We start from the raw sequence: 25,515 nt of genomic DNA on the forward strand, positions 1-25,515 counted from the left end.
ATATGTTTGGTCCGCTCATGAAAAGTGTGATTTTTAGCAATATAAATCGCACTTTTGTTGTCACAGCAAAGCTTGGTAGGCCCTTCAATTTTGATTCCCATATCTTCCAGCAACTGATGAATCCAAACAATTTCCATGGTAGTGGTCGCCATGGCACGATATTCAGCTTCAGTTGATGATAGAGATACCTTTTGCTGCTTCTTGCATCTCCATGAGATCAATGAGTCTCCTAAGAATACACAAAAACCAGTGGTGGAGTGACGGTTATTTGGGTCACCTCCCCAATCAGAGTCAGTATAAGCAATTAATTTTAACTCAGAAGAGGAAGACAGAAAAACTCCCTTATTAATAGTGTGCTTTAGGTATCTCACGACACGCAAGATAGCACCCATGTGAACAGAAGTTGGTGCATGCTGAAATTGACTTGCCGTATGCACCGCATGTGAGATATCTGGTCTGGTGATACTTAGATACATCAACGAGCCTACTAGTTGCCTGTAGGGAGTAGGATCGGAGAGAGGAACACCATCATCAATCTTCATTTTTGCTCCTACTATAGCAGGAGTTTCACAAACTTTATCATCTGTAATACCTGACCTGTCAATAATCTCAGATGCAAGCTTAGTTTGAGACAAAAAATACCCTCTATGAGAGTATGCAACCTCAATACCCAAAAAATAAGTTAAGAAACCCAAGTCAGACATTTCAAACTTATCCTTTAAAATGGATTTTATGCTTTTAATCCCTTTAGAATCACTCCCAGTAATAAGCATGTCATCCACATATAGCAACAGAATAACAATCCCTGCATTAGACTTTCTAACAAACAAAGCAGTATCAGTAAAGCATGATGAAAAACCATTATCTAACATCACGAAGTTAAACCTATCATACCAAGCTTTGGGAGCTTGTTTTAAACCATAAAGCGCTTTCCGAAGACGAAACACTTTCCCTTTAGGATACTCCATTCCAGGAGGAGCATCCATATATACTTCTTCGTTTAGATCTCCGTTTAAAAACGCATTCTTAACATCCATCTGATAGATGTTCCATTTATTTATTGAAGCAACGGTTATAAGACATCGGACGGTGACCATCCGAGCAACGGGGGCAAAAGTCTCCTCATAATCAATCCCATATTTTTGACCATATCCTTTTGCAACTAAGCGGGCCTTATATCTCTCAAGAGACCCATCACTCTTAGTTTTGACTTTAAATACCCATCTACACCCTATTGCTTTCTTATCTTTAGGAAGGTCTCGAAACTCCCAGGTTTTTGCTTTCTTTAGGGCTTCAAGTTTATTATTCATAGCAACTATCCATTCCGGGTATTTTCGTGCTTCCTCGAAATCCCTAGGTTCTATGTACGAGTGAATGACGCTTAGACAGGCTCTATATTTTGGTGAAAAAGACTCATATGAGATGAACCTAGAAGGTGGTTTTCTTGATCTTTCGGTCCTACGAAGATTTCCTTCACTTGAAGGGGTAGACTCACTATCATATCTTTCGAGGGCACTTCTAAAAGTACTCCTATCTCTATGAGAGTAGGTTATAGGATCTCTATGTGGTTCTTCATTAATGGGTTGATCAGAATGAGTTTCATCATTTTGATTTGTTTCATCATCGCTAGTATCATCATCTTCAGTTAATAAATCAAACAGAAAAGAATAGTCTATATTCTCGTCATTAGTTTCAAGTTTTTCGAAACCACTAACATTTTCCAAGAAGCTTACATTTCTGGAAACATAAAGTTTATCACTCTTAACATCATAACAACGAAAACCTTTATGAGTTTCAGAGTAACCAAGAAAGGCACAAGGAATGGCCTTAGGGGAGAGTTTGTCATTTTTATCAGTAAGGACAAAACATTTACATCCAAAAACCCTTAACCTGCTATAATCAGGTTCTTTTTCGTATAATTTTTCAAACGGGGAAATCTTGTTCAAGTTTTTAGATGGAAGTCTATTTATGAGATAGACAGAAGTAAGAGCGGCCTCCGCCCAAAGTTTTTTCGGTATATTTTGAGAAATGAGCAAAGTTCGTGTGGTTTCAATAATATGCCTATGTTTCCGTTCAGCCAACCCATTTTGTTGGGGGTTTTTGGGACAAGACTTTTGATGGAGAATTCCGTAGTTTTCAAGATAGCTTTTAAATTCATTGGAAAGGTATTCGCCACCCGAATCGGTTCTAAAAATTTTAAAATTTCCATTGAATTGATTTAAAATCATCATATGAAATGTTTTAAAGGTTGAAAAAACTTCATATTTATGTTTAAGAAAATATATCCAACTAAACCTAGTGAAATCATCCACAAAGATAACATAGTAAGAAAAGCCTCCCTTGGATATCACCGGAGCTGGACCCCATACATCGGAGTGAATGATTTCAAAAGGTTTTGTTGTAAACATGGATCTTTGAGGAAAATGAAGACTTCTCATTTTTCCAAGAATACATTCATTACAAACAAAATTTTCATTACAAAGATGCTTAATAAAAGGCAAATAAGAGATTTTAACAATATTGGGATGACCCAATCTCTTATGCCATACATGAATATCTTTGTTTTGAGCAACATTACAAAATTGATTCTTGGGAATTTTAAGAAAATCAACATAGTAGAGGTCTCCTCTCCTAGAGCCTTCCCCAATCAATTTCCCGGACTGGCGATCCTGTATCCAACATTTATTAGAAGAGAATTTTATATCGCAACCATAGTCCGAGAGTTGAGAAACGGAAAGTAAATTTAAGTTTAGTTTTGGAATAAGACGAATTTTTGGGATAAAGAAGTATTGTTTTTCAAAATTGCCCATTCCTTTAATTTCAAGAGGGGTTCCATCCGCGGTTGAGACAAAAGATGGAAGGCGATTTTCAGAATAATTAGAAAGAAAACAATGACTTGGAGTCATATGAAATGAAGCACCAGAATCAAGTAGCCAAGATGTCTTACCAAGAGAGGAAGAAAATGACATAGCGGCTCCAGAAGTGCCTCCTTTGAGAAGAGGTTGAAGTGCATCCATAATTTGATGAAGCGAAAGAGGTTCATTTGATGTTGAAGGCCGTTCCTCCGATTGGGATGCTAAAGCCGCGGCGAGGAATTTCTTCCATTTGGGACAATTGGGTTTGATATGTCCCGGTTCTTTACAAAAATGGCAAGTTAATTTGCTATAATCTCTCTTGCCATATCGATCATTTTGCCCTTGATTTTTGAAATGGGGCGGTTTGTAGGTCTTAAAATTATTACCGGGTCTTGACACGGCATTGACCACTTCATAGTCATTTTGAGAAGGTGTAGCAAGAATGCTTGGGTTATTTTTACTAATCCCCATACGTGTTTCCTCACCACTTAGCTTGGTGATGACATCTTCAATAGATGGGGAGGTAAAAGCCGATAGAAGGGAGGACCGAATTTGCTCAAATTCGGGTCTAAGACCATTTAGGAAGTTGAAGAAACGATCTTCCTCTAGTTGTTTGTGCCTTAATTCAATAGCTTCTCCGCTCCATTTTGGTTCGAGCATGGCAAGCTCGTCCCAAATAGATGATAATTCAGCAAAATATTCCCGAATAGATAAATCATTTTGTTGAAGAGTGAAGGCTTTCTTTTGGAGGTAGTATTTGTGAGACAAGTCCCTTGACGTATACATTTTTTCAAGGTATAACCAAGCTTCGGAGGCCCTTTTAAACTTGATGATGTTTGCATTGATCTTGGTTTCTACGGACGAAAAAATCCAAGACAATATTTTGAAGTTCTTCATTTCCCACTCATCATGCTTTTTGGAATATTCTTCTAAGGCCTTTTGTCTATCTTCTCCTTCAAGAATTTTAATTTCCCCTTTCTCTATAATAGAAAGCTTGGGTTCGGGTTCCGATATGGAACCTTGAACATAACCCCAAAGACCTTTCCCTTTGATATGGGCTTCCATGTTGCCGGCCCAAACATGGTAGTTCGAACCACTAAGTTTAAAACCAAGGGAGAAGTGAGAGTCTTTTTCACCCATTATGGAGAGGAGAAGATGGAAAATAAAGCGTACCTTAACGGATTTTCAACCTTTTCTTGACAAAAGTTGCTTCTAAAATATTGCCCGGAGCAAATGCTTTACTCAAAAACTTCACTAGCTTGAGGGCACGATTTTCGAGGTGCTTCACAAGATCCGAGATACACGATCTTCTTTCTTCCAACGAGGCTCTGATACCATGTGAAAGTATCTCCAACAAGATACTAATATCAAGACCTTAATATTCTTGATATTGAACCCACCACGAAAGCACAATAAGAACACTTTAGAACACTTGTGCACAAAAAGCACAACCCACAAATAACTCACAAATGCACAAAGGCATAAAAACAATGAAATCAATTTATTGAGAACTTGGGCTTTGACTCAAAACCATGAAAAAATACAAAGGGGAGAACCCCTATTTATAACACCACAAGAGGGGCCTTGGAGGGGCTCCACCCATAGACGTTGGAGCCCCTCCAACGGTCACAAATGTGACCGTTGGAGCCCCTCCAACGGTCACAAATGTGACCGTTGGAGAGGGCCCAACGTCTATGTTGGTGGCCCCCCCAAGGTACCTTTTGGTACACTTACAAAAGAAATAAAAAAAAACAAAAAAGAAAGAAAATAAAAATAATTACAATCACATCCATAAAGTGAATGTGCGCAAAAATAGAGGAAAAGACTAAACTACCCTTATGACTAAACAAATAGAAATATATATTTTATATATATATTTGAGTAGATACATATACATATATATTAATATATGTATATGTATTACCATATATATATAAAATATATATATTACATTATATGATTATGTACATAATTTAACAGGCACACCCACAAAAGCCAGAAAGGGCTCACACAAGAGAAGACACAAATATAAAAATAATATTTTATTATGTTCACACAAGTATGCAAAATGTATACTTCTAAAGAGGGGTTTCACCCTTTTATATACAAGCCAAGAGAGCCTCTCATGGCCATTAGAGCTAGTCCAACGACTAGATTTCTAACTTTGAGTTTACCAAAAAAAATAAAAAAAATAAAAAGATAAAAATAGAAAAATACAACAAAAGAATTATATATATATATATATATATATATATATATATATATATATATATATACCTTAGTTGTCAAATGCGGTAGGCGGTGAACCCCTAAAAAGACTAGTCAGGCACTAAGCGGGACTAGGCAGACTAGTCAACACCCCAATTTAAAAAAAATAAAAAATACACAAAATATATAAATAAATTGCTAAAATTAATAACAAGCATGTATACAACATAAAATCAATCAACAATAACTCAAATATATAACTCAGAAACAGTCAACCATAAATATAACTTAGGAACAATCAAACATATTATATATGAATTATACACACACACACACATATATATATATAATATACATATTATAATAATTGAAATACATAATATATTATATATACATATAATATAACTAAAACACAAGATTATCAGTTATATATATATATGTATATACATAAAACTGAAAAACATAAACTATATAAAAAAGGAAAAAGGAAGAAAAAAGAGGAAAGAGAAGAAAAAAAGGAAAAAAGAAGAAAAAATAGGAAGAAGAAGAAAAAAAGGAAAGAAGGAAAAAAAAGAAAAAAAAGGAGGGGGACAAAAGAAGAAAACCGTGAGAGGGATGAAGAGAGCAAACCGAGAGAGAGAGAGAGCTACACCCTTCCCTTTCTATACTTCCCCCCTTTGGCACGGTTGACCAAGTGGTCAACGAAGTTTAAAAAAGACAAAAATAGTCTTTAAGCCTAGTCGGCATAGGCGGGCTAGGCAGTAGAAAAGGACCCCACTGCCCAAACGCAAAATCCCAAGTGGTGTGGCTGTGCCTAGGTTGCCTAGGCTGCCTTTGACAACTAAGACATACATACATATATATATATATATATATATATATATATATATATATATATATATATATATATATATATTATATGTACAATTTTAACATTCCCCCTCAAACTTACGGTAAAATGACTGAAAGTTTGCTAAGAATGAAGTGAAATCTAGGAGCTGAGAAATGTTTGGTAAATAAGTTTGCCAATTGGTATTCCGAGGTGACATAGGGGAGACCAATGGTGCCTTGAAGATATTCCTCTCGTACATAATGACAATCCATTTTAATGTGCTTTGATTCACATAAAAAATATGATTGCTGGCAATATAGATAACACTTTTATTATCACAACACATCTTTTAAACTCATTTTATTTAAAGTCTCATGTCAGCGAACAATCTTCTTAGTTATACCACCTCCATCGTAGTAGTGGTTATGGCTCGGTTTTCAGCTTTCGCTGATGAAAAAGAGACCTTCTGTTGCTTCTTGCACCTCTACGAGATCAGAAATTCACCTAAAAACACATATAAACCGGTGGTTGAGTGCTTATTATTGGGATCACCTTCCCAGTTTGTATCAGTATAAGCAATTAAATCTGAAGATTTAATTTATCTAATGACTCATAAAGCTGCCTCCATGTGAACAGTTATAGGAACATGCTGAAATTGACTAGCTATGTGAACAACATGAGCTATGTCAGGTCTAGTGATTGATAGATAGGAGAATGCTCCAATCAACTCTCGATAGGGTGTTGGATCTTCAAAAGACTCTGCATAATCAATTTTCATTTTGACACTAATGATTTCAGGAGTGTCAACTCTCTTATCATTCATGATTCCTGACCTGTGAACAATATCTGAAGCAAATTTAGATTGAAACAATAGATACCCTCTAGGTGAATAAGCAACTTCAATCTATATAAAGTATCTTAAGAAACCCAAATCAACAATTTCAAAATTAGTTTTAATAATCCATTTAATATTTTCAGCTCCTTGTTTGTCTCCTCCAGTGATAATCATATCTTTCACATAGAAAAGTTGAATAACAATTCTTGCATCAGTTTTCTTAGTAAACAAAGTTGTGATTGTTAAGCGGGATCTAAAACCAATATCAAGCATAACTCTATTAAATCTATTATACCAAGCATTTGGTACTTGTTTCAAACCATAAAGTGCCTTTCTTAGCTGAAGAGTCTTCCCTTCAGGAATATTCATACTAGGTGGTCTCTTCATTTATACTTCTTCAACAAGGTCCTCGTTAAAAAAAATTGTTTCTAACATATGGGCCAATTTTGAAGAGATGCAATAGCTATAAAGCTTTTAACTTTATTGACTTTTAAGTCAATAAAGCATAAAGCATTATTTGTTTTAGGACATTCAAATAGGCTTATGCCTTTATTGACTTTTCAGTCAATAAAGCATAAAGCATCGATTGGAGTTGTTGGAGCCATTGGGAGCCCAACTACTCCCCCTCTCTAAGCTCTGTTTCAGCCCTATAAATATGGGCTTTTACTTGTTTATTACAACTTTTTGTGTGGGTTTATCCCACGTTAATGAGATATATTTTTTTCTCTCTTGGTGTGTGCACTCTTTTGAATATTTCGGTTCTTGTGAGTGTGTTGAATGAACCTTTGTGTTCATTGAGAAAGATCTTTTGTGAGCTTCTTTTTGAAGTTTCATTTGGGGTTCTATTTCTTTACATGGTATCAAAGCGATGATTGTGGTTAGACTACTTATCTTGGTGTATTGGAAAGCGTGCCACTCAAGTTTTGAAGGAGAAGAAGCGTTTGTCTTCAAGTATATATAAAAGAGTGATCAAGAAGCTTGGAGGAGTCCAAAGGCAATGCCACTTTGCCAAGAAAAACCAACTCTTTCCAAAGTTTAGATAACTTATTGTTGTACTCCCTAATGCTTCTATCACCTTGGGTCAAAAAAGCAATGTCACTTTAGTCCAAGAAGAGCCAACTCTTACCAAAGTTTGAATAACTCATTGTAGTACTCCCTAATGCTTCTATCACCTGGGGTCATGGTTCAAATCTTGTCTTATAAATTAGATACATGAGCAATATCTTTAAGCGAATACATATTTTTTAGGTATTTTCATGCATTATTTGTTAAAATATGTTGTACATATATATATATTTATATATATAGATATGACACATACACATACATATATTATATATATGCCTATGTGTCTATCTATATATATATATATATATATATATATATATATATATATATATATATATATATATTTATTTATATCTTTTGTAAATAGATCCATAGGGGTAAAACAGTCTTTTTACTTCTTATCGCATATTGTATTTTTTCTCCTTTTCTTTTATTTCCTTTTTTTCTTTTCTTTTTTATTTTTCTTTATTCTTTTCTTTTCCACCTTGGAATGGGCCCCACCTAGGAGGACGTTGGAGCATCCAACGGTCATATTTATGACCGTTGGAAGGGCTCCAACGTCCCTCTAGGAGCCCTTCCAAGGCCTCCTCTTTTGTCTATAAATAAAGGGGTTTCTCCCCATTGTATGATATGCTTCTTTTGAAGCCTTTTGAGTGGAATATATATTTTTTCCTCCTCTTTTGGGTGCCTTACCACTTTAAGTGGTTGTGTTGTTCTTTTTGTCCATTAGTGGCTATTTGTGTATGTGCGTGCTCTCTTGTTTGCGCTTGGAGACTTCATCCGGCACTTCATTACATGGTATCAGAGCAAGGTTGATAAAGCTTCATCGGATCTTCTTTTGACAAGCAATATCCTTCTCTTTCGTGCATTCATATTCCTCTTCTACAAATGGCCAACAAGGATGCAAAGATCGACCTCTCATTCAAATTGGATGGAACCAATTATCGCATGTGGGCGGCCGCTATGGAAAACAATCTCAGAGGTAAAAAACTTTGGGGTTATGTATGTGGAACCATTCCGGAACCACAATTGAAGTTGACTAAGTTTGAAGGTAATGAGGAAAAAGCTTTAAACGAAGAGGAAAAAGAGAAGGCTATTCTTGATTACTCTTCTAAATTAGAAGATTGGGAAAGTGAACATGCTAAAATTTTAGCATGGTTCATGAACAATGTTGAATTAAAGATTTGTGTAAATCTCGCCAAATTCAAGAAGGCTAATGAAGCTTGGTTCTTTATGAAAGGCATGTACACTCAAAGAGACCTCGCTAGGCATTTCTTTCTACAAGAAAAGGTAAGAGCTACCAAACAAGGTGATATGAGTATTAGGGACTACTATAGTGCCCTATCTTTTTTATGGGATGAACTTGTCCTTCTCGAACCCCAATGGGAAGGTAGTGCTATTGCTATGAGGCAAGAGCAAATGGAAAAAGAAAGATTTTTCCAATTTATTCATGGGCTTCGCCCCGAATTTGAGCAACTTAGAGGATCCCTTCTCCATAGGGCCTCTACTCCTCTAAGTGATATTTTGGCCGACTTATGTCAAGAAGAGACTCGTTTGGCTTTAAAACGAGATGTTGATGAAGTTCATGCCGTGTCTAGACCCGACAACAATGTAAGGCCATACAAACCACCTCATTTCTTGAAAAATAATGGTGGTGGAGGAAGGAAAATTATTTGCCATAATTGTAATGAACCGGGCCATATTCGTCCAGATTGCCCAAGATTTAAAAAGAAGGTGGCCTCCGTTGGTGAAGTTCCTCCAAATGAAGACTCAAAGAAAGATGGTGACATAAAAGAGTCCCTTGCTCATCTTACCGAAACTCTTCAACAATTCATGAAGATGAGCTCCTCTCAGTTCTCCTCTACACCATCCACTTCTGGCGCCGCTATCTCCTCCTTCCCAGGTATGACCTCTTGGATTCTTGATTCGAGTGCCTCCTTTCATATGACTCTGAATGCATCACTCTTATCAAAAACAAGTCTCAATAAATTTAAATCTTTTGTCTCCACTGCCGATGGAACATCCTTGGATGTTGAAGGCATTGGGAATCTTGAGAAAACTTATAATGAAAACAAAGAATTTTTTGTTCCCAAAATTTGAATTATTCCAAAACTTAATTTAAATCTATTTTCCGTTTCCCAAATTACCGATTTTGAATGTAATGTCACTTTTTCACCTACCCATTGCTATGTGCAGGATCTCCGGTCCGGGAAGCGGATTGGGCAAGGCCATAGAAGAGGGGACCTTTATTATATGAATTTTTTGTCATTGCCAACCAAATCATTTTGTAATCATGTTCAATCCAAAGATATTGAGACTTGGCATAAAAGACTTGGACATCCTAGTGTTTCTAAATTGTATATCTTTCCTTTTTTGGAAAAATTTTGTAATACAAATACTTTCACATGCAATGATTGTATCCTTGGAAAAATTCATTCGCTTCCGTATTCTCATAGTGATTTTGTGTCAAAAAGACCTTTTGAACTTGTGCATTCCGATGTATGGGGACCGTCACCCGTTCTGTCCAAGGGAGGCTACTCCTACTATGTTAGTTTTATTGATGACTTTACTAGATATACATGGGTATACATTATTAAAAACAAATCCGATGTCTTTAATAATTTTAAAGAATTTCATATTCTTATTCAAAACCAATTTCAAAACAATATAGCTATATTTAGATCCGACTCTGGAGGAGAATACATGTCTAAAGATTTTCAAAATTATTTCAAAACAAATGGAATTTTACATCAACGATCTTGTCCTAAAACCCCGCAACAAAATGGTCTTGCGGAAAGAAAACATAGACATTTAATTGAAACTACAAGAACACTTCTTGTTTCTAAAAATGTTCCTAAAAACTTTTGGGCCGAAGCTCTTCTTACCGCAACATATCTTATCAATCGTATGCCCTCTGCTTCTTTAAAAAATGTATCACCTTTTGAAAAATTATTCAAAATTACTTCAGATTTTAATAGATTAAGGATATTCGGATGTAAGTGCTTTGTGCTTGTTCAAGGACAAGATAAACTATCACCTAAAGCTATTGAATGTGCATTCATTGGATATGGTGAAAATCAAAAAGGGTATAGATGCTATGATACTCGAAATAATAAACTCTATATATCAAGAAATGTAAACTTTCTTGAAGAACAAAATGGATTTGATGTTCACACATCTAGAGAAGACTTTGACTATTCCTTCCTATTTGATCTTGCTCCTAGACTTGAAACACCAGATGCAATTACTTGTGATAATACTTGTGATGGCATCTCCCATCATAATGATATTCTCCAACATGGTAATGATTCTCAAATTGAGAATCTTAATGAAATAAATGTATATACCCGGCGGTCATGAAATGAACATCAACCTGCTCTTGAAAGATATTCTCAAGATCTCTCATTAGAAGAACCTATTAATACACCTAGGAGATCTTCTCGTCATAGTAGACCTCCACAAAAATTTGTATCTTATGAATCTTTCTCACCTAATTATAGGGCTTGTCTCATGTTAATTCATTCATATCATGAGCCTACTTCTTTTAAAGACGCTAAAGATCATCCACATTGGATTGAAGCAATGAAAGTTGAATTAGAGGCTATTAACAAAGCTCAAACTTGGAGTATTATTCCCCAGCCATTAGGAAAAAAGGCAATTGGGTGTAGATGGGTATATAAAGTTAAAACCAAGTGTGATGGATCTCTTGAGAGATACAAAGCTCGTTTGGTTGCAAAAGGCTATGCCCAAGAATATGGAATTGATTATGAGGAAACCTTTGCTCCCGTAGCTAGGATGACTAGTGTACGAACTTTAATTGCCTTAACCTCCATTAAACAATGGCCTATATATCAACTTGACGTTAAAAACACTTTTTTAAATGGAAATTTATATGAAGAAGTCCTTATGGATCCTCCGCCAGGTCTTGAAATTGGTAAAGGAAATATTCTAAAGTTAAATAAAGCTCTCTATGGTCTTAAACAAGCACCTAAAGCTTGGTATGATCTTTTTAGCAAAGTAGTTCTTAATAATGATTTTTCCTCATGCTATACTGATACTGCTTTGTTTGTTAAAAATTCTAATGATCACATTACAATTCTGTTATTATATGTTGATGACATGATTATCACAGGTAATGATAAGAGAGGTATTGATCTTATTAAGAACATTCTCAAAGAAAATTTTGATATGTCTGATCTTGGTTATCTAAGATATTTTTTAGGTATTGAAGTTGCATACTCCCCCAAAGGGTATGTTCTCTCTCAAATGAAGCTTGCCTCCGACATCATTGATCGGTCTGGGTTGACTGATGACAAGAAAGTGGAGACGCCAGAAATAATCAATGCCAAGATGAGAGCCAGTGATGGCACTCCTTTAGCTGATCCCACACCGTATCGTCAATTGATTGGGTCGCTCACATACTTATCCATCACTAGGCCCGATATTTCTCATGCAGTTCATAGTGCAAGTCAATTTCAGACTGCTCGCTCCACCATTCACATGGCTGCTGTCATGAGAATTATCAGATATTTGAAAGGCACCATAACAAAAGGATTATTCTTACCCTCTTCTTCACCTCTTACTTTACTTGCTTATACTGACTCTGATTGGGGTGGTAACCCCGATGATCGTATTTCTACCACAGGGTATTGTGTGTTTCTTGGAGAGTCACTTATCTCTTGGAGGTGTAAGAAGCAACAGAAAGTTTCACTCTCTTCTACTGAAGCAGAGTATCGTGCGATGGCCACTACCACCACGGAGATCGTATGGTTAAGAAGTTTGCTTAAAGATATGGGAGTCTCATTCTCAACTCCCTCAAAGCTGTGCTGTGACAACAAGAGCTCTATCTACATTGCCAGCAATCACACCTTTCATGAAAGAACAAAGCACATTGAGATGGATTGCCATTATGTTCGTGATGAGTTCTTACGAGGCACCATTCAATTACCTTGTTCCAACCGAGTACCAGTTGGCGGACTTCTTCACCAAAGCTTTGCCATCGCCTCGTTTCTTCTTTCTCCTTAGCAAACTCTCGGTGATCTCACCGTGTGTTTGAGGGGGGGTGTTAAAATATGTTGTACATATATATATATTTATATATATTGATATGACACATACACATATATATTATATATATGCCTATGTGTCTATCTATATATATAAATATATATATATATATATATATCTTTTGTAAATAGACCCATAGGGGTAAAATGTGCGTGCTCTCTTGTTTGCGCTTGGAGACTTCATCCGGCACTTCATTACAGTATTATCATGATCAAAATTTTCAAAACTAAAGCATTTCTTGATGTCAATGCTATTAATAAGCTAAGTCACACGGACTCAGCTAAAAGGACATGCCCGACACGGGTGTAGACACGATCAACTAAGTGCCAGACTCGGTCAATGCACTCGGGCAGAGTCCGTCCACATTTTGTACTTGGTCAACTTTGATCGAGTCTATTTTTGTTTATTTATTAAAATTAATTTGGACTCGGGTTGGGTCTGGATCCAGACCCGACCCGACCCGGATCTAAGACGGTATCGAGGCCTGGGGCCAACCCTTAAGAGGCTACGCAGGGGGAGGGGCAAACGGCAGACCCCTCCCCGTCGATCGCTCCCTTTCCCCCACCCGTCCCTTGCTCCTCGTCCCCTTCAGGCTCGCCGGCGACCCAGACCCCGACGACCATAGCCATCGGTGACGCCAGCCACCGGTCCTCTCAGGTATATCCCTCCTCCCTCTTCCATTCTTCTTCCTCTTCCTCTGGAGCCCCCTGCCTCGTTCGTGTTTTCCGGCAGGGAGCAGAGGCCCTTGCCTTAGTTTCTTTTCCGGCAGGGGGCTCTGCACCTTGCCTCAGTTCGGTTTTCTGGCAGGCTGCCTCAGTCACAGTTTTTCAGCAGGGGGCGGAGGCCCCTGCCTTAGATCTATTTTCCGGTAGGGGGCTCCGCTCCCTACCTTAATTTGTTTTGTCGACAGAGCCCCCTACCTCCGTTTGGTTTTCCGGCAAGGGGCTTCGCCCCTGCCTTAGTCGCAGTTTTTTGGTAGGGGGCTAGGGGCCTCTGCTATTTTCTGTCAGGCATATAGTGAGAGGGGTGGAGTTCCTGCCTCGTTATTTTCTGTCAGGCATACAGTGAGGGGTGAAGCTCCTGTTACGATTTTTTTGAAGTGTTTATTAACTTTATTTACATATTTTGGTGAATATTGCATACTATTTTGTGTTCAGCTTTTAGTTTCACTTTTCTTTTCAGTTTTCAGATATAATGACGAGTTTTAGTGGCAGTGTCAATAGAGTTGGTTTAAGTTCTAACTCTGAATTAGAAGTTTCTCAACAACTTATGGAGGCTTGTGACAAAAGGGATAAATGCTAGTGGCGGTGGTGAAAATGTGCAGTTTCTTTGTAATCTATGTAAGATTGCTTTCACGGATTCTTATATGCGTGTGAAAGCACATCTTTTGCATATTCGTGGTCAAGAAATTAACCCATGTTCTAGGGTTACAAATACTTGTTAAAGCAATTAAAGAAAGAACAAAAGGAAGCTGAAAAGAAAAAAATTGCAGAGATGAGAAACGATTCGATTAATATGGCTTTTGCTATTGCTAGTGATGAACAATAAGAGCTTTTGAAGAAAAGAAAGATAGAAGGCAATAAAACAATACAAGTGTCATTTAAAAACATGACAAGAGCAGAAATTGATAAAAATAGTGGTCGATTCTTTTACTCAAGCTCAATTCCTTTTAATGTAGCTAGAAGTCCATACTGTAAAGATATGATTACATATTTGGCTAATTGAAATTTGAGTGGTTATGTGCCTCTCAGTTCAGAAAAACTAAGAACAATCATTTTTGCAGAGGAAAAAAATAGAATTGAAGACTTGTTAGAGACCAAAAAATTTGCATGGAAACGACATAGAGTGTCTATTGTTTCTGATGGGTAGATTGATATACAAAGGCGACCATTGATAAACTTCATTGCTTACTCACTTAATGGGTCAATCTTTTTGAAGACTGTTGATGCATCTGGGGAGTATAAAGATGCTGAATATTTAAAGAGATTATTTATCGAAGTGATAAAAGAAGTGAGCAAAGAAAGTGTGGTGCAAATCATTACTGACAATGCTCTAGTTTGTAGTCGTGCAGGAATGAAATTGGCAAGTGAACATACGTATTCACATATTTTTTGGACTCCTTCATACGTATTCACATATTTTTTGGACTCCTTGTGCAACACGCAATTTAAATTTGATACTTTAGAGTATATGCAATCCATCAAAAGATGATGCACATGCACGTAAAATGTATTTATGGATTGAAGAAATAGAGCATGATGTTTGAAATATTAGAAATTTTGTTGTAAACCATCGTCATGTCCTTTCTATATTTAATAAGCATTCTGATTTCAAGTTACTGAAAGTTGTTGAAACTCGTTTTGCTTTTCTCATTGTTATGATGAAAAGAATTAAGCAACTTAAGAATGCATTAATGATGATGGTGTTAAAATGTCTCTCTCTTATGTAAATATTTACATATATATAAAGAGAGATACATATACATGATGTATATATGGATATGTATCTATCTTTATATATATATATATATATATATATATATATATATATATATATATATATATATATATATATATGTTTCCTTTTTTCTTGTAAAACCCGCAAGGGTATTTTAGTCATTTCCCTTCCTTTTGCGCATATTCATAATTATGAATATGTTGTAATATTTTTTGTATTTTTACTTTTTCTTTTTTCTTTTCATTTTTTATTTCTTTCTTTTTGTTGACTCAAAGTCAACTTGGAGGGGGCTCAACACTAGCTGTTGAGCCTCTCCAAGGCTCCTTTTCCTCTTATAAATAGGGGAGTTCCCCCTTTGTAAAACTCACTTCTTGGAGCTTTTGTTCTCCATTCTTCTCAATAAAATTCTTTATATTTTGTATGCCTTTGTGCATTTGAGTTTCTATATTGTACCTTCGTGTACATTTGTTCTAAGTGTTCTTGTGCATTTGTGCACATTGGTGGTGTTGTGCTTATCGCACACTTTATCTCTTTTTTGAGATATTTTCGCATGGTATCAGAGCTAGGCTTAAAGGAAAAGAAGATCGTGCTTTTTTCTCTCTTCGTTGGAGTACCTCGTAAAGCGTGCCATTAAGTTGTGGTGGTTGGAGTGAAGACTCGGTCCTTCATTCTATATTTTAGAAGCTTCCTACATAAAAAAGGGACTCATTTCGCATTGTGGTACACATTTATTTCTCTTTGTATCCTCTCTAATGGGCGAAAAGGATTCACACTTCTCTCTTGGCTTCAAATTAAATGGAACGAATTATCATGTATGGGCCGGGAATATGGAGGCCCATATAAAAGGAAAGGGTCTTTGGGGATATGTTCAAGGAACTATTCTCGAACCCGAACCTGAACCTAAAATTACTATCCTTGAGAGAGGGGAGATCAAGGTTCTTGAGGGAGAAGAAAGAGAAAAGGCTTTTGAAGATTACAATAAGAAGCATGAAGAGTGAGAAATGAAAAATTACAAAATACTCTCATGGTTCTTCTCTTCGGTTGAGACCAAAATTAATGCCAACATTCTAAAGTTCAAAAAGGCATATCAAGTATGGGAATATCTTGAAAGAATGTATACTTCAAGAGATTTGTCCCATAAATACTATCTCCAAAAGAAGGCTTTAACCCTTTAACAAGGAGAAATGTCCGTTAGAGAGTATTTCGCCGAGTTATCCACTATTTGGGATGAGCTTGCTCTCCAAGAACCTAAATGGAGTGGTGAGGCTATTGAATTGAGGGCCAAACAATTAGAAGATGATCATTTCTTTAACTTTTTAAATGCGCTTAGACCCGAGTTTGAACAAACTAGATCCTCTCTCTTGTCTTCTTTCTCTTCTCCTCCATTGGAAGATGTGCTTACCAAATTAAGTGGAGAAGAAACTAGATTGAGAATGAATAAAACCAATCTAAGTGTGTTGGCCGTTCCCTCTAAAGATGAGGATGATGGTGCTTATGCCGTCTCAAGACCGGGGAATAATGTTAAAACCTATAAACCCCCTCATTTTAACAAAAATCAAGGAGGAAGAGAAAATGGTGGGCATTATGGAAGAAGAGATTATAGTAAAATTATATGCCATTTTTGCAAAGAACCGGGTCACATTAAACCGGTATGCCCTAAATGGAAGAAGATGGTGGCTATGTCTACTACTTTCCAATCAACCAAGGAGGAAGGTCCATCAACTTCCAACCATGCTACTTTGTCTCTCAATCAAATCATGGAAGCTCTTCAACCACTCTTCAAGGGATCCGTTTCCGGAGCCGACATGACCACCTTATCTCCTCCCGGTAAGACTCTTTGGCTCTTAGACTCGGGTGCATCCTTTCATATGACTCAAAATGTTTTTGCACTTTCTAAATACTCAAAAAATTTGTCACCCTCTTTTGTCTCCACCGCGGATGGGGCTTCTCTTGAAATAAAAGGAATTGGTGATTTTGAAAGACAAGGTTTTTCTATTCCTAAAGTTAGATTTATACCAAAACTAAATTTAAATTTGATTTCCGTCTCTCAACTATCGGATCATGGGTGTGATATCAAATTCTCATCAAATAAATGTTGGATACAGGATCGCCGGTCCGAGAAGTTGATTGGGGAAGGCTCTAGGAAGGGAGATCTTTATCTCATGGAATTTCTTCAAATTCCAAAAACTTCTTTTTATAATGTTGCCCAACATAAAGATATAAATGTTTGGCATAAACGCCTTGGACATCCAAATATTGTCAAGCTTTCTTATTTACATTTTGCTAAAACTTTATGTAAAGACAATTTCAATTGTAATGATTGTATTCTTGGTAAAATGAGAAGCTTACCTTTTGGACAAAGAACTATGTTTTCAACTAAGCCTTTTGAAATTGTGCATTCGGATGTTTGGGGACCGGCACCCGTTGTGTCTAAGGGAGGTTTTTCGTATTATGTTATTTATGTGGATGATTTCTCAAGGTATAGTTGGATATACTTCCTCAAACATAAACATGAGGTTTTCTCTACTTTTAAGGTTTTTCACATGTTAATACAAAATCAATTCAATAGTAAATTACAAATTTTTAGAACCGATTCCGGGGGAGAATATCTCTTAAATGATTTCAAAAGTTATATTGAAAATAATGAGATTGTTCATCAAAGGTCTTGTCCCAAAACTCCTCAACAAAATGGGTTGGCCGAACGAAAACATAGACACATAATTGAAACTACAAGAACTTTGCTCATTTCTCAAAAAATTCCAAAAAGATTTTGGGCCGAAGCGGCTCTTGCATCGGTTTATCTCATAAACCGACTTCCATCCAAAAACTTGAATCAAATATCTCCATATGAAATCTTGTATAAAAAAGAACCTGATTACAATAGGTTAAGAATTTTTGGTTGTAAATGTTTTGTTCTCACCGATAAGAATGATAAATTATCTCCCAAAGCTATTCCTTGTGCGTTTTTTGGGATATTCGGAAACACAAAAAGGTTTTAGGTGTTATGATATTAAAAATGATAAACTATATGTTTCAAGAAATGTAACATTTTTAGAAAACATAAGTGGTTTTGAAGAACACAAAACTCATGAAGATAATGCCGATTACTCTTTTTTATTTGAACTATTATCTAGAAATGAAGATTTTTTTAGCGGTGATGAATTGAATGAGAATGAGGATATAAGTAAAAGTATTCCTCAAACCATTCATGATGAAGAAGAAATGATAAATGAACTAATTACCTATACACATAGAGATAAAAGCACTTTTAGAAGTGCAATAGAGAAATATAGTGACCTTAGTGAATCTTCCAACCACTCTCGAAGAACTGAAAGATCTAGGAAAAATCCTTCTAGATTTATATCCTATGAGTCTTTTTCTCCAAAGCATAGGGCATGTCTTAGTGTCATTCACTCATATCAAGAACCTAGAAATTTTAAAGAAGCTAAGGAAATGATAGAGTGGAGGGATGCCATGGACAACGAACTTAGAGCCCTCAACAAAGCCAAAACGTGGGTTTTTCAATGTCTTCCAAAAGGAAAGAAAACAATAGGATGTAGATGGGTTTTTAAAGTCAAAACCAAGAGTGATGGCACTCTCAAAAGATATAAAGCTCGTCTTGTCGCAAAAGGATATAGTCAAGAATACGACATCGATTACGAAGAAACCTTTGCTCCTGTTGCACGAATGGTTACTGTTAGGTGTTTGATCACCATTGCATTTATTAAAAAATGAAATATTTACCAAATGGATGTTAAAAATGCCTTTCTAAATGGGGACCTTAATGAAGAAGTCTACATGGATGCTCCTCCTGGTATGAACGTACCAAAGGGGAAAGTCCTTCGTTTGCAAAAGCGCTTTATGGTTTAAAACAAGCCAAGGCTTGGTATGATCGATTTAATGATGTGATGGTTCAAAATGGTTTTACCTCATGCTACACTGACACTACTCTGTTCGTCAAAAAGTCTGATGCAAGAATTGTGATTTTACTGTTGTATGTTGATGATATGTTGATAACAGGCAGTGACATAAAGGGCATCAGAAACATTAAAACCACTTTAAAAGAAAGGTTTGAAATGTCAGACTTGGGGTATCTGACTTACTTTCTTGGTATCGAGGTAGCCTACTCTCATAGAGGCTATTTTTTGTCTCAAACTAAACTTGCTTGTGAGATTCTTGACAGATCAGGTATTACTGATGATAAAATCTGTGAGGCCCTTGAAATTGAAGATCGATGATGGGAAACCTTTGGAGGATCCTACCCCCTATCGGCAACTTGTGGGATCTCTAATGTATCTTAGCATCACAAGGCCGGACATCTCCCATGCCGTGCATACTGCAAGCCAATTTCAGCATGCTCCTACATCTGTTCATATGAGTGTCGTTCTCCGAGTTGTCAGATACATAAAGAGAACTTTAAACAAGGGAGTTTTCCTTTCCTCATCTTCTGAGTTAAATTTAATTGCATATACTGACTCTGATTGGGGATGTGATCCAAATAATCGTCACTCCACTACAGGCTTTTGCATTTTTTTAGGTGAATCCCTGATCTCATGGAGATGTAAGAAACAACAGAAGGTGTCTCTATCGTCCACCGAAGCAGAATATCGAGCCATGACTTCTACAACTATGGAGATTGTCTGAATTCATCAGTTGATGCAAGACATGAGAATTCCAATTTAAGAACCCACAAAGTTGTGTTGTGATAATAAGAGTGCAATCTATATTGCTAAGAAGCACACTTTTCATGAGCGGACAAAGCATATTGAGATGGACTGCCATTATGTCAGAGAGGCATATCTACAAAAAGTCATCGATCTTCCTTATGTGACTTCAGAATATCAGTTGGCAGATTTCTTCACCAAGGCGCTTTGCTCTCCAAGATTCAACTTTCTCCTTAGCAAACTTTCGGTCATTGTGCCCTAAGTTTGAGGGAGGGTGTTAAAATGTATCTCTCTTATGTAAATATTTACATATATATAAAGAGAGATACATATACATATATATACATGATGTATATATGTATATGTATCTATCTTTATATATATATGTAAATATATATGTTTCCTTTTTTCTTGTAAAACCCACAAGGGTATTTTAGTCATTTCCTTCCTTTTGCGCATATTCATAATTATGAATATGTTGTAATATTTTTTGTATTTTTACTTTTTCTTCTTTTTCTTTTCATTTTTTATTTCTTTCTTTTTGTTGACTCAAAGTCAACTTGGAGGGGGCTCAACACTAGCTGTTGAGCCTCTCCAACGGTTAGAATTCTAACCGTTGGAGGGGCTCCAACAGCTAGTGGAGCCCCTCCAAGGCTCCTTTTCCTCTTATAAATAGGGGAGTTCCCCCTTTGTAAAACTCACTTCTTGGAGCTTTTGTTCTCCATTCTTCTCAATAAAATTCTTTATATTTTGTATGCCTTTGTGCATTTGAGTTTCTTTATTGTACCTTCGTGTACATTTGTTCTAAGTGTTCTTGTGCATTTGTGCACATTGGTGGTGTTGTGCTTATCGCACACTTTATCTCTTTTTTGAGATATTTTCACAGATGGTAGCTGATCAAAATTGAGATTTTTATCGTACTGAAGATGATGTTAAGGCTCAAGCTAGCAAAAAATGCATCTGTGATGATTTTTGGTGGGATAAAATTATATATTTTATTGAATTTACAGAGCCTATTTGGGAAATATTGAGAGAAGTTGACAGAGATATGAAATGTGGGACAATATGATTCAAAAAGTTCAAAGTATCATTTTCAAACATGAGAAGAAAGATGTTACAATTGATGATTCAAAATTTTACAATCATGTACACTCAATTTTAGTGAAAAGATAGGATAAAAGCAATACACCTTTGCATTGCATGACTTACTCTCTCAATCCAGAATATTATGCAAAAAAATGGTTGACAAAAGGTCTTGGTCGTGTTTCTCCAAATGAAGATCCTGAGATATCAAGGAATAAAATGATATGTTTGGGAAGACTTTTTAATGATTCTCACATTTTTAAAGTTGTAAATAGTGAGTTTGGAAAGTTCTCTACTGGGAGATTTGATTTTTTAGCAGTACTTATGGTAAGGGACGAGGAAGATCCCCTTAATTAGTGGGCAACATATGGATCAGAGACACCAAATCTGCAACGTCTTGCAATGAAGTTGTTATCCCAACCTGCTACGTCATCGTGTTGTGAAAGAAATTGAAGTACATATGCTCAAATTCACAACATTAAAAAAAACCTCACTAGTAAAAGAATAGAGGATTTGATTTATGTTCACTCTAATTTACGATTAATTTCTCGCCGCACCAAAGATGAGTATAAATATATTTTTTTTTGTATTCAAAGTTCGTATTTAAATATTTGTATTCAAAGTTTGAAGTTAGATACTAAGTTAGTTATATTTTGATGCAGTTGTGGACTATCCAAGTATTGGGATGTAAATCCAGAAGATTTTGACGAATATAATTTGCATACTCTCAACATGGACTACCTCAATCCTGTTCTTCTCTTTAATTCAGACGATGAGGCAAATTTATGATAAGTTTTGTTGTTATCACACTCACAAGCTTCTTTATGTGTTATATTTTGATAAGTTTGTGTTGTTACTTCAATAGAATTACTTTTTTATTTTTGCTTTAAAATTTATAATCTTATTATATATATATAGCCGTGTCCTCATGTTCAAAATTTTTGAAATTGCTCCGCACCCGTACTTGCACTCATGTGACATAGTTAATAAGCCATTACATAATCTTTGCATGTTTCATTCTTCACTCTTTTCATTTTCTCTAATAATCAGATATACCTTTGATTTTTTTCACTCTCAAAAGAGCAACTTTTCTCTCATTCTCCACCTCACTGAGGATAAGTTTAGGCTTCAGATTGGATCCATCCACTAATCCCCATAAATCCTTCTTCCAAATATGGTGCTTCATGATTGAAGACCATACTACATAGTTAGTATCATTAAGTTTAATGGGCATGAATGGGACACTTTCGTTGTCGTCCATTTTTACAAAGAATAGGATAGGGGAGTGAGAAATATAGAGAAAAGAGATGAAAGAGAGAGGTAGATAGAGAAGATGGAGGTAGATAGAGCACAAGCACATGAGCACCGCACCACGAATCCTTTGAGAAGTCTCACATGAGCACTCGAGCAATGAATCCAGCCAACTTCAAGGAGAGCTTCAAAGAAAGATACACGAGTACACAAATATGTGAATGCTAGCCACCAATAAGAGCTAGATACCATGTGAAGAAACACAAACAAAATGTCCACCAAAAGACAAAATGGACATGCACAAAAGGGGCCACTATGGGCACACCCACAAAAGCCACAAAGGGCTCTCACAAGAGAAGGCACAAAACTAAAAATAATATTTTATCATGTTCACACAAATATGCAAAATGCATACTTTTAAAGAGGGGTTTCACCCCTTTATATACAAGCCAAGAGAGCCTCTCATAGCCGTTGGCTGTTGGACTAGCTCCAACTGCTAGTCAAATTTGAGTTCACCAAAAAGAATAAAGAAAATAAAAAGATAAAAATAAAAAAATACAGCAAAAGAATTATATACAATACATGTATATATATATGTACAATTTTAACACCCCTCCCCTCTTAAACAGACTAGAGATCCTCGGACATGGGGCCTACATTTCGATCCGGATCTCTTTAGAGATCCACAACATTCAAACAACCCTTTAAATGTTTCTAGCTGGACCTCATGAGTTAACTATGACAGGAATGACTGGTGGCTGGAATGTACTTAGTTTTGGTTGTCTCAATAATCGTGCCTTATATGCATATGATTTCTGACACCATCGTTGTTTCTTACTACCTGGTTCTGTCTCCATCTATCAGGAACCTAAAGTTGGATTAGGACCACAATCCATCTGGTTCTCTGTTGAATTGAAGCAAGTTCACATGGTTCAATTCTGGTTGGCCCAGGCCAAATTCAGTCAAAATCTGTATTATGGATGAGGGTTGGATGGGCTGAAACTCACTTGGGACAACTGCTCATGGAAGTTATAAGTTGAAGAGACAGGATCATCAGTGTGACTAACTGGCCAGGTGACCAGTCGATCCTTATAGTGCCCATGTTCCCCTCACTCAGAGATGAACACTGGAGGTTGGGTCGATCACCAGCCAGTTAGATGGGTCAGTCAACCGATCCCATCTTCAAGTTTGAATGTGGGCTTTAAAGCCTTATTTAGGCCTTTGCTAATCTATCTAAGATTACATGAATGACTAATAATTGAGGATAGAATGGTGAGTTTTTCACCCACCAATAACCAAGCTCAGACTTAGTTCACGGTGCATTGACTGTGGTCAGTAGGTGTCCATCCATCCAAATCCTTTCTTTTTATCCATAACCAAAACTTGTAATGGTGTTAAGGAATTTGCATAGTATGATAGCTGAGTTGAGAAATCACAAAATGTAAACCGGGTTATATGAACAGATATTCTGAACCATCTGAATCAGCATGACTTATGGGGGCCACGAATAAGATTTGATTCAGGAAAGAGAGCGTGTCTAAGCTGCATTTCCAAACCAACTAGAATACATTTCTAATTTCCCTATAAACTTTGGAGTGAACCTATTTAACACAACTTGGAAACCACCTGTATTAGGAGCAATATGTGCAATGATACTTGTAATTTCAATATTAATCATTTCAATTTTTTTTTTCTCTTTGGCTTCTCTGCAGGCTAGTGTCGGCATGGATAATCTGAAGGCCTAAGCGAGTATCAGCAACCGGATCTCCTTGTTTGCCCTTCAGAGGATTTCTGTTTACTCTCTATTCTTATTGTTATTATTACAGAAAACTTGGTAACGGCTGTAGCTGTGTGGTAATCATAGCTTGCTGATCCATTTGAGGACTGAACAAATTTAATATGAATATGGAGTGCATGTGAACTGATTTCTTTTGGCGATAACGTCATTTATTTTTATGGTTTGCTGGAGTTCAATGAGCTTGTCGTATTGGCGACGGTGCACAACCACAACGAACCTGTAACCAGATACATTAAAACCCATATTTGCAGGAAGCTTCTAGCAATTGATAAGTGTACTTTTTGTTTTTGAAAGGCAAGCTGGGTTTAGTCAGACCCTACCAGTTATACAATGATACCATTGGGATTCGAACTTGCAACGTCCCAACACAAGGTGACGTGCACTAGCTGCTCTTACCATACAACCGTAGCCCCCGTTGGTATTTGAGAAGTGTACTTCCTAAACACCAAATCAAGACCAGCCCAGTAGGCCAAACAAGCTTACATTCGCCAGCTTAGGTGCGACCATATCAGATTGCTCATTCACGTGCACAATATGGACCTAAATCTAGGCTAATCGAGCACAGACGTGGAACCATGCAGATCCAAATAGAGCCTTGACCATCAAATCATTAGACTATTAGAGTCATCAAAGTGAAGAGTTTAAAACTTTAAATAGATACGGGATAGCATTTAGGTGTGGAATACGCTAAACCGAAAATGTGCAAGGAACTGCATGCAATGATCCAGGTAAATTTTTAATTGGTTAATCGAATATCCAATCCATGTCACAAATCTCAATTTCAGGATTTTCTTTAAATAAATACTCCACAAGGAGCTCAACAAATGTGTACTGACATTCATAGTTACTTGTTGCACTTTGATTTGACCTCAATAAATACTTCACAACCTTCACAAATATAGTACGATCATAGTAAAAAAAACCTGTGAACCTCCTTTAACTAAATACTCATCATGTGTTCGCAAATGTTGCTATTGCAAATGTCCTACCTTTGCATGCCTGTTGATTCATATATAAAGTTATTGTGGGCATTTTTTTATTTTTTTGTTTGTTTCTTGTTAGAACCTTAACCCTTTTTCTTTTTCCATTTGGGGATGATTCTTGTGAAATAATCTTGCAGCATTTCAATGATGTTATGACATCCTTTTTATCAACATTCTTGTATTCCAATTAGGTTGAAAAGCGAATTCCATATATATATATATTGTTTTTTTGCATTCTTTAAGTTTTTTTTTGTAGATGATTTATGTATGTTTGTCTGTATTTGCTTAATTTTTGGCATATGATTTTTTGTTTACAATTTACTATATATATGTTGGTGTTATAGATGATTTATGTTTATTTTTTTGTTATTTATTTAATATTTGGTGGTTTTGTATTGGGGTAATGAGGTTAAG

General features: G+C 36.3%; 1 protein-coding gene across 3 annotated transcripts in view; it reads left to right on the forward strand.

Moving 5' to 3' along the window:
* LOC149817508 (glycolipid transfer protein 1-like) overlaps window positions 1-24,270 on the forward strand; it is a 46,824-nt gene extending 22,554 nt beyond the window's left edge. For all 3 annotated transcript variants that reach the window (XM_089984266.1, XM_089984264.1, XM_089984265.1), the window contains exon 7: window positions 24,033-24,270. In XM_089984266.1, coding sequence (XP_089840392.1) covers window positions 24,033-24,065 — 33 coding nt within the window. In that variant the 3' untranslated portion in view covers window positions 24,066-24,270. The remainder of the gene's footprint in view (window positions 1-24,032) is intronic.
* Window positions 24,271-25,515: the final 1,245 nt, after the last annotated feature.

This window comes from Nuphar pumila, chromosome 13, assembly GCF_984573655.1.
Source record: "Nuphar pumila chromosome 13, dmNupPumi1.hap1.1, whole genome shotgun sequence".
Lineage (NCBI taxonomy): Eukaryota > Viridiplantae > Streptophyta > Magnoliopsida > Nymphaeales > Nymphaeaceae > Nuphar > Nuphar pumila.